At 53.8% G+C, this 10,704-nt stretch overlaps 1 protein-coding gene across 1 annotated transcript; it reads right to left on the reverse strand.

Annotated features, from left to right (window-relative positions):
• Positions 1-1,934: 1,934 nt before the first annotated feature.
• LRRC55 (leucine rich repeat containing 55) lies at positions 1,935-7,042 on the reverse strand (the record flags this gene model as incomplete). The annotated part of the gene is made up of 2 exons (XM_079929252.1): positions 6,367-7,042; positions 1,935-2,170 (listed from the first exon to the last, which is right to left on the reverse strand). Exons 1-2 carry the CDS (start codon positions 7,025-7,027, stop codon positions 1,935-1,937), a joined length of 897 nt encoding a protein of 298 aa, XP_079785378.1. The 5' UTR covers positions 7,028-7,042.
• Positions 7,043-10,704: the final 3,662 nt, after the last annotated feature.

Raw genomic sequence — 10,704 nt, forward strand, 5'->3', positions numbered from 1 at the left:
CTTCTCTGTTTCAGGGGCTGATGTGCCCTGAGCACATCTAAATCTGCAGGGCACCTGATTTTACTGCCCTTTATTTAGCTGATCTACTAGGACCTTCATGGCTGTGAATCCTAGGGACCCACTACCCAGCCCTCCCAGGCAGTTTCTTCCTCAAGCACCTGGGAAAGCACTGGAAAGAGAAACGAGATGGAGTTGAGTCACAACCCTGCTGTGTAAGCAGGTCACACCCAGTTTTGAATGTCTATTGCTCCATCTGTAGAATAAGAGTAATGATGTCGGGCTTGTCTCCCACACAGGGTCGTGCAAAGTCAAGGAGAATGACGCCAAAGTACCTGCACAAACTGTCCAGCACTGAACAAATACAGGGAAGATAATGATGAAGATGATGAAACTGACAATGAAGATGATGACAATGACGATGACGATAATTGTGCTTCGCACATGAAATTACTTGATTTTTGACTGCTTAGACATGGTTCCCTGAATGGAGCTGCCTATCACCTTCCTTCTAGAGTTTATCCAGATAATGTTGGGTAAGATACTCAGCTCTCTACAATGAATTCATCTGTAAAATGGGAATCATAAAACTCGCTAGGCAGTGTTGCTGGGAGAATTGAAATCAATGACTCAGCAGATTTAACAGTGCCCAGGAGAATGCCTGGTCCTTTTTGGGAGCTTCATCAAGTTGGAATTTGAACTTAGATAGCTTTAGAGGGAACTGTGATGTTCCCCAACTTGAATGGGGTAGTAGGAAGAGCACAGATTTTATTTTACTCGTTAAGTAGCATGTGACTTAACCTCTCTGAGCCTTAATTTCTTCATCTGTAAAATGGGGACAGCAATGCTCACCTCAAGAGGTTGTTGTGTGCATTAAAGGGAATTGTCTCTGGAGAGAGCTTATCACAGTGCCTGACACCAGCAAGTGCTGGGTAATTAACAGCTCTCTCACCCTTATGCTGAAGTGGGTGAGTTGCTTAGAAGGGGGAGCAAATCCTCTGATGGTTATGACTGTGGCGGCCTTCTCCTCCTTCCGTCCTGGGTATCATGCTACAGGGCTGCAGCCCATGGTGCGCTGCCCTGTCGAGGTCCCTTGGCATGAGCACCGTGGCAAGAACAGTCACAAGATTAGGAGTCCCAGGGTGCCAGGACTCCTGCTTCCCTCTTCTGAAGCCCACGCTCGAGTGAGAGCCAAGAGACAGGGGTAGGAGAAGAGCACTGAAGGTGTCCATCCTCAGTTTGCTACCTGGACCTCGCCAGCATGCTACAATTGGCCGCATAGGATGGGGGGAGGGCAGTCAACAGGAGGTGGTCTCACCTGGCAGCTGCTGGTAGGAGGAGGCTCAGGGGGCTGGCATGGAGGTGTTCTCGCCCTCAGAGGCAGTGATGGGCAACGCCGAGAGCTGACAGATTGGGTGTCAGGGGGAAAGTTTTGGTCCTGTGTCACTTCCGCTCTGTACATTGAAGTCACAGGTATCGTTCACTGTTCTCAACACACCAGGCATACTCTGGCCTCTGTCATTGGCTTCTGTCTGTCCTTCTTTGTCTATGGACAGAGCAGACAATTTTTTGATGACCCAGTTCACCTGGGTCATGAAAAATCACCTCCATTCTTATAATTCTCTTGGACTTTTCTAGACACAGTTGATGACCCCTCCTCTGGGCTTCCATAACTATGTACTCAGTGTGCTGATAAAAGGTCTTAAAGGGAAGAGTTTTCGACTCTCTCTCCTCTATCAGAGGTAAGTGCCTTGAGGGGCAAGGTGTAGGTCGGTCCCAGTTCCTAGCACAGTGTCTGGCCCACCGTAGAAGCTCACACGAAGGTAGTTTCCTGACCTTGCTTGAGCCATGACCTGGCTGCCCACTCTGGCCGGGGCAGAGCCAGAGTGGGCAGCCAGGGAGGGTGCCCGGTGGTCAGCGGCGTGGAGGTACCCGGGTCAAATCTCCTCCTCGTCGCTGGCCTTGCTCCAGCGGTGGCAGCAGTTGGCCGTGATGCCCAGGAGGAAGTTGGTGGCCACGGATGCGATGGAGACCACGAAACCCACGAAGGCGATGAAGAGGTAATCATCCAGGGTCAGGGTCAAGTGGCAGGCCTTGAAGCTCTCCTCGGTCAGGGAGAAGAGTGGGGCGCCCTCGACTTCTGGGGGGCCCCGGCACTCAGCCAGCTGAGAATCTGCAACACAGAAGCCAGGGAGGGTGAGTGGCTTAGGGGAGAGCAGGAAGAGGGAGCCCCTGCCCCTCCCAGGAGAAGCTGGGTTTTTATGAAGTTTCTTCCATGTGCCAAAAGTTTCACTCACCTTCTTTAGTGCCCTCAACAACCCTCACAGCAAGTTTTTTTTTTTATTTAATTTTTTTAATAGATCTTTATTGGAGTATAATTGCTTCACAATAGTGTGTTAGTTTCTGTTGCACAACAAAGCAAATTAGCCATATGCGTACATATGTCCTCTTATCCCCTCCCTCTTGAGCCTTATATATGGTTTTTTTTTTTTTTTTTTTTTTGTGATACACCGGCCTCTCACTGTTGTGGCCTCTCTCGTTGAGGAGCACAGGCTCCGGACGCGCAGGCTCAGCGGCCATGGCTCACGGGCCCAGCCGCTCCGCGGCACGTGGGATCTTCCCGGACCGGGGCACGAACCCGTGTCCCCTGCATCGGCAGGCGGACTCTCAACCGCTGCGCCACCAGGGAAGCCCTATATATGTTTTTATAGAGGTGGAGATCACTGCTCGGAGACTTTAGTAACTTGCCTAAAGTCCCGTAGCCCCTGCTAACGGCAGATCTGGGACTTCTGTGGGATTTCATCATCATTGTAATCTCTTACAATAGCCTCCCAACTGGTTTCTAGGCTTCTGCCCTTAATCCACCTCGACACAGCTGGCTGAGTGATCCTTTTAAACCTGAGGTCCTGCCATGTCACTCTGTGCTTGAAACCTTCCCCAGGCTTCTTCTCCTTCCCAGAAGAACCTCCCCATCCCTTCCACTCTCTTCCTGGTTTGCTCGGATCCATCCACGCACACCTCCTGGTCATTCTTCCATCACCCCGAGCATGTCCCCTTTCAGTGTGGGGAGGGGGAGCCTTTGCATTTGTCCCCTCGTGAGGGTGCTTCTCCCCTGGATCTCTGCACAGCTCAGGCCCTCACCGCCTCTGGGACTTTGCTTGAATATCAACTTCTCAGTGAGGCCTTCCTTTCGGATTCTATATAAAACAGCAACCCCACTTCACTTTTCTCTGGGCCTTCTCTCTCTTACGTACTTTGCTTATTTTTTTCCCCATTGTAATTATCACTGTCTCACAGTTTGTTTATTATCTGTTTTCTCCTTTTGAATATAAGTTCTTCCTGTAGTATCCTTAGCATTAGAACAGAGGCCTGCCCATTAAATGCTCAATTAACCTCTGTTAATTGAATATGTGAATGAATGACTCTGTCCAACTCCAAAGCATTGGGTCTTTCTACTACCCCATATGGCTTTTCCAGATACACAGAGTGTGTAGGGTTAAGAGTTTGGGCTCTGGAGCTATTGGCCTGGGTTCAAATCCCCTCTCTATCCCTCCCTAGCTGTATGATTATGCCTAAGTTATTTAACATCTCTGTGTTGTGGTTTCTTTATCTATAAAATAAGGATAATAAAAGTAACTATGTCATGGGATTGTAGTGAGGATTCTACGAATTAACTTACAGAAATGATATATTCTTGGTACACAGTAAGTACTACATAGGTGCATGTTTTTATTGTCGTCCTAGGTTGGTCTTTCTGGACAGGTCAGTGGGGTCATATTCTGCACACAGACTTCTATAGGAGGGGCTTCTCCTTCCGTGGGATTGCTGTTCTCTCCATCACTGATGGCCCCAGCTCACCCTTCCAGGGTCACTGGTACAAATGCGTGGTGGCCGTCAATGGCTGCATCTTTCTCTGCCTTGGAAGGGAGAGCGGCAGGCAGAGAGCAGTTCTGCCTCGCAGTGCCAGCACTGGCTTTCCAACAGCCGGCCACTCCTTCGTTCAGTGGGTAAATATTAATCCAACTCTCTCCTTGGGCAAGTCTTTCTTGCTTTTCTGGTTCTTATGAAGAAATGGGAAATGTAAGAAGGGGATAATTTAGTCTCAATCGTCTAAGAAAGTCAATGTGAAGGAGCTTTTTAAATTATGTGGTGCATAAATGGTGTTTCTTCATTCTGCCGTCTTTGAGGGAGAAGAATAAAATGATGGACTTGGATTGACTCTTTTGAGAAACGGATGAGCCTGATTCTCCTTAGAAATGGACAGTCAGGTTCAGAGGAAGGCTGCAACCTTCCCCAAAGCCCAGGCTGAAGGGTCTCTGTAGGCTGTATGCATAGGACCCCAGACTCCAGCCAGGACGAGATGGCACCTGGAGTTGAACATCCAGAACCAGAAGATGCTGAATCCCAAAGTCTATTGAGTGAATGAATGAGGTGGTGGTGATGCATTGCGAGGCTGGGGGATGTGGGGACCCTGAGGGCAATTGACAGAGCCTGCAGGAGGGCAGGATGGGAGCCCGGGGGCTGACGAAGCCCTCTGGTAAGTCAAGGGACCAGTCTCGAAGTTGATTTATATCCCAAGATCTCCCTATGTTTCTCTGTGTTGGGATTTGTCCAAAAGATAGGGATAGTAATGGGAATCCCATGAAGAAAAAGGGAGGAAGAAGCAGAAAAAGACAAAGGGAAGAGTGTCACCTAGTCCTACCTAGACTGGCAAGTTCTTTGCCTCCAAGATGAAATATCCTGGAGAGTGTGTCATCGTGCAAAGTGTGTTCTATGGAGGAACAGAGAAGCTGCATCTCTGGCTGTGGCCTGTGGCCAGTCACTTTCCCTCTCTGGAACTTGGGTCCCTCATCTGTACGGACATGAGACTTCGCTGATGGGATCTTGGACCCCTCTCCTGCTCACTGGGAGCCTGGGCTTCTTCCGAAGGGCAGCAGGGACCTCCGAGATCCCAGAAGAGGAGAAGCCCCTGTGTGTGGAGGAACCCTGCGGGCCCTTTCTGTCCTTAGTGCACAAGAGAGAGGGGACGAGGTGCAGCCTGCAGAGGTTAGGCTAGTGGGGAGATCGATCCAGGCAGCCAGGCTTCCCCTCGTGTGCCCTCCCCTCAGCCCATCTCGGTCCCCAGCTATTTTGGTCCCAGAGATCTTCCTCCCGCAGTTCTGTGGGAACACTGGAATCGTGACCCACAGCCCCCCGCAAACTATTTTGATCCTGGGCTCCCCACTCAGTCCTCCTCTCCCTCCCACCTCATCCAGCACCGCTGCTTCTGAACTCGCTCTGAGCTCAGGCTCTGGGAAAGCCCCCGGGTGGCGCCCCCCCGGCCAGCCCTACTGCAGAGGTTCGGTGCTGCCACACAGGAGAGCTGGTGGCTGGGGACCACAGCTCGACACTGCCTGCCTGCAGGCCCATTGAGCCTGTGGGGTTCAGGCTCCTTCAGTCCCCAGTCCATTCCCAGTAGAGGCTGGCTCGTTAAATAGCCACATAAGAGTTTCTCTTCTCAGATCCACACTCCATGCCCAAACCTTGCAGAATTCTGCCAAGGCCCTTTGGCCAGCCCAGAACTCAAGCCCTGCCCAATCCTGGTAGCCTAGAACCTGACTCATCGGGATACAGCCAGAGGGCAGCCAGGCTGCCAGGGTTCGAATCCTGACTCCAACCCTTAACGGCTGTAGGACGTTGGGCAAGTTACTGAGCCTCTCTGTGCCTTGATTTCCTCCTCTGTGTGTGTGTGTGTGTGTGTGTGTGGTGTCTCACCAGGGTTCTTGTGAGGATGAGATGAGCTAAAACATGTAATATATTTAGAATAGGGCCTGGCAGATAGTAAGTACTACAATAAATGGGGTGAACCATTTCTATTTCTTCTAGTACTTAGCACACTTAAAAAGCAATCTGGTAGAGCAGAACAGAGCTTAGAAGTCAAATAAACCTGGGTTTTATCCACAGCTCTGCCACTTTCTAAATGAGTGACTCTGGCCAAGTCTTTTCATTGTTCTAAACCTCAGTGTCTTCACCTGTAAAATGGGGATAATAAGAGTGGGGTCCAATGAGATAACACCTGCCAAGTTGGAAGGTCACGGTGGACGCTCAATAAACACTGTCTATTATTAATGAGCTGTTCTTACTTGTTTGCTCTCTGTCTGCCTCATTAGGTCATCAGGGCCACAGGGGCGAGGGTGGCGTCAGTTTCATTAATGCCGGGTCCCCTGCACCGGGCACGCACAGCAAGAACTCGGCAAAGACTTGGGCAGTGCAAGACCGGTGCACGAGGAGGCGAGCCCGGGTCGGCCCTCAGCAGGTGCGCAGGGTCTCTAAGTCCCTCCCTCTCCCGCGGAGCCTTTGCTGTCCGCGGGGCCGGGCTCCCTCCCTTACCCGCCGTGCAGCGCTGGATGCGGTTCCGCAGCCACTTCAGCAGGGGCTCCATGGTGCAGCCGCATACCCAGGGGTTGCCGCCGATCTGCAGGGTCACCAGCCCCGGCAGGCCCTCGAGAGCCTCGAGGCTGAGGAAGGCCAGGCCCCCGTAGCTGAGGTCCAGGTCCCGGAGCTGCGCCAGGCCCTGGAAGGCCCGCGGGTGCACCCTCCGCAGCCCCGGGTTGTGGCTCAGGTCGATGTGCACGAGGCCGTGGGCGGCCTGGAACATGTCGGCCGGCACGTGGCTGAGGTTGTTGTAGCTCAGGTCTAGGTGTGCCAGGCGCTTGGCGTGCAGGAAGAGGCCCGCGGGCAGTTCGACCAAGGAGTTGTTGCGCAGATCCAGCACCCGGAGCTCTATGTAGCACGTGAGGTAGCCGGACGGCACGGCGGCGATGCGGTTGTGGGCCAGGCTGAGGTTGCGAGTGTCCCTCGGCAGGTCCGGGGGCACGGAGAAGAGCCGCTGGCTGCTGCAATCCACCACCTGGTTATGGCACGTGCAAAGGACCGGGCAGCTGGTGCCGGCATCCGAGGGCATCACCCCTGCGGCCAAGATGAGGGAGACCAGCAGCATGGCCGGGCGGGGGGGCCCAGGCCAGGGCAGCTGGGACCAGGTGTCACCCATCTTAGGCTGCTGGCAAGAGCAGTGCTGAAGGGAGCCCATCGGGGCTGGGGCTGTGTCCATGGAATCAAGAGTCAGTGGCTCAGAAAGGCAGCTGCATCAGGGGCCAGAGCCCTGGCAGGTGGGCTTGGCGGCACGTGGTATCATGGCTCCAGCCTTTCCCAGGAGCCTCTAAGCACCAGAGGGCTCCCTGCGTGAGCGCCACAGGAAGTCCCCTTTGGAGCCTAGGGGGCCGTACACCCAGCTGAAGTCCCCCAGGGTCTGAAAAGATGATCAAAGCTTGAGAAAGGAATGACCCAAGGATGGGGCTGGACCAGCTGCCAGCAGGTCGGGGAAGGGTCCCTGCAGGTCTTTTATGTCCCTCTCACCCATGACTTCTGGGTGCTCCTCTCTGGACTATGTCTGAGAGGTGGGAGGGGGACTGGAGGACAGGGAAGGTGCCTTTTAAAGGTCCTGGCATGTCTGCAAACCCCCAAGCCCTGTCCCAAGTCTGGGACCCATTAGGAGGCCAGGGCTGCTTTTGAACCTCCCGCATTCAAGGTCTCAGAGGCCATTTCTACTGATGGCCCAGTGGGCTCGAGTCCAAGAGGGTCCTGGAGTGGGCGTTTGGGGAAGGGAACCCGGAGGGGAGGGGGTCTCCATGGGCCTCTGAAAGCCTCGGTACTCAGCCTCAGTGTCTACTGAAATCCCCAGGGAAGGGAGGAGCCCCACGGTCGGCCACTGCGGCTGGAAAGAGCCATGTGTCCCGGAGGTGCAGGATGAGGGTCGGCTAGGAGAGCTCAGGGGATGGACTTCCCAAGCCGGGCTCCGTGTTCAGTGGGCGGAAGCCGAATTCCCTCTGTCAACAAGAAAGCACTCAGGCAGAGCGAACCAGTGCGTGTCCTCCCTGCTGTCCTCCTAGGTTCCTGGCTGCCTTCCCTGGCTGCCTTCTTGGCCACCAACCACAAAGTTCTCTGCTTACTGTCTCTCAAGTGTGGGGACAGACCCCACTCTCATATTGTTGTCACCCACTAACCTTCCGTCCCCCGACCTGCAGCCATCCTTCTCCTAGGTGTCTGTCCTGGGCTAGGTGCATCGGCTTCTTCTCCTAGCCCCACCCACATCAGCACCCAACACCCCACCTTCGAATAACTCTCTAAGAAAAAATGCATACACACACTGGCCGTTTGCACACCCCCTTTCCACACTCAGCACTCCCATCTCCCCCCCCCGCCACACACACACACACACACACACACACACACACACACACACACACACACGAGCATTGTTCTTCTCCTGTGACTCCCCCATATTTTGCCCGGCCATCACACCTCCCCAGTTTTCTCTCCCGCTTCCTTCTGCATACGCATACCTGCAGAGCCTCCTTCCCAGTCTGCCCCCACCATCTTTCACCCCCGGTGCGTACCCCTAATCCCAGCATCCTTTTCCACAAACACTCCACTCTCCCCTCTGCCCCGCAGTGGGAGCCCACACCCACACTGGGTCAGGCAGAGAGGTTGAGCGTGATGACACACCCAGTGTCTCAGCTCACTACCCACCCCGCATCCGCCGTGGCCCCTCATTTCTCTCGCACCCACTTGCTGTCCTCACTTGTCCTCCCCTCACCCCCTCGTCCGGCACTGCCTCTCTTCTCACCGCTTCCAGCCTCAATCCCCCCCACTGGGAAATCACCCCAGCTCCCCTTAACCAGACTCCTTTTTCTCAGCCCCAAGGTCTCCCCCTGCACTCCCACAGGAGCCCACTTACTCTGTTCCAAGGACACAGCCATCAATCTGCGGCAGACACGGGGCTCCCTCCCTCATCCTGGAATCCCCGCTCGCTCGCTGCTCCAGGAGAAGAGATTGCCTCACAGGCTTGTCCCCTCCCCCGGCCTCTCCTCCATGGCTCCGGGATCCCTGGGCAGCATCCTCTGTGGTTTCCCGTCCTGTGGTCCCCGTGCCGTTTCCTTTCTTTTACTCAAAAGGGGAATCAGAGAGAGGATGCTTAGAAGAAAGTTCACAGAATCCGAATGCTTCTTCCCGAAACTCAGCTAGTGCTGAGGCTGCTGGGGTATGTGGCTTCTGCCAGGTCCTCCCCTCCCTCCCCCTTCCCTCCCTCTCTCCCCTCCTCTCTCCCTTTTTCGCTCCCTTTCTTTCCTCGAGGGCCAGGTACTGACGTTTCACTGTCTCTTAGCAACTGCCTCCACATCTCTGAGCAACAGGAGAGCTGGCTATGGACCCCACCAAGATGACAGAGAAGAGAACGAAGCAGTCACAGAATCCACACCCACAGGATCCTAGTGATGGGACAAAGGGGAAGAAGGGGCGAGGCGGGTAGACAGGCCAGGACAGGGGCAGGGGCAGAGGAGCAGGCAGGGAGAGAGGGCAACAGGGCCCAGAGGGAGAGACTGGAACAGGGGCAGAAGCATGAATCTGGCCTCTGAGATGGAGGAAGGGAGACTTAAGGGCATCAGACCCAAATGGGATAGGAGGGAGGGCTTGGAATGGAGAAAGGAACCGAGTGGGGAGGCAATAAAGATATGAATGAAGATGGAAAGAAAAGAGAGAAGTGCATGAGACAAGTTTGCTCACTTGATGGGGTCTGTCTATTCAGTCCATATACAGCATCTGTTTCCCTGGGTCTGAATGTATTTTGGTCACTAGGTACCAGGTGACGAGACTGGCTCAGGGCTTGTCAGGGATAATTATAGGAGGTGAGAACTTTTCTGGGTTCCTTAACTGTCCTTAAGTCCTGACCCCATGAGCTCTGAGAGCTTTTGGGATGCAAAGTGCTGACTGCCCGTTCCAGGTGGGGTACCTGGGGCTGTAGAGACAGATGTGTCTCTCAGGGAGTGAAAGTTGCCAGAAAAACCTTGTGGTTCTGACTCTTTCTCCAGGCCCAGGGACTCTGCTGCCCTGTTTCCAACTCTCCAGGCTTCCTGCTCCCTCCCGCCCCAGACTGACTTCAGATGAGGGTGAAGTCTTTGCAAAACCTCTTTTCTTGGTGACCCATGGAACCAGTCTCTAGCTGCCCTGCATTTCAAAAACCAGCTTGACTAGTTGGTTTGGTCACAGAGCTGGTTCATTTCTTCTTTTATTTATTTATTATTATTATTTTTTTTTATTTTTGGCTGCTTTGGGTCTTCGTTGCTGCGCATAGGCTCTCTCTAGTTGCAGCGAGCTGGGGCCACTCTTCGAGTGGGGGCCACTCTTCGTTGTGGTGCGTGGGCCTCTCATTGCGGCGACCTCTCTTGTTGCGGAGCACGGGCCCCGGAGCGTGTGGGCTTCGGTAGTTGTGGTGCGCGGGCTCAGTAGTTGTGGCACACAGGCCCAGCTGCTCCGCAGCATGTGGGATCCTCCCGGACCAGGGCTCGAACCCGTGTCCCCTGCACTGGCAGGCGGATTCTCAACCACTGCGCCACCAGGGAAGCCCCATCATTTCTTCTTTTAATCATTAATTATTGAGCACTCACCATATGCCAGGCACTTGGGTACATGGTGGGCAGATAGCCACCCATAAGATGGATGTAGGGTCTGCCCTTATAAGGGCGAACTCATAAATAAATAAATACAGAGCTAACGTGTTCACTCAGTTGATCTGGGGCCACTTCTATTTCAGTAATATCTTAGGTCTTTGGGGGAAACCGCAATGGAATAATAGAAAACACGTGTCCAGTTGTACAGATTTGGGGCATTTAC

Source organism: Stenella coeruleoalba (genome assembly GCF_951394435.1).
Source record: "Stenella coeruleoalba genome assembly, chromosome: 8".
Taxonomy (NCBI): Eukaryota; Metazoa; Chordata; class Mammalia; order Artiodactyla; family Delphinidae; genus Stenella; species Stenella coeruleoalba.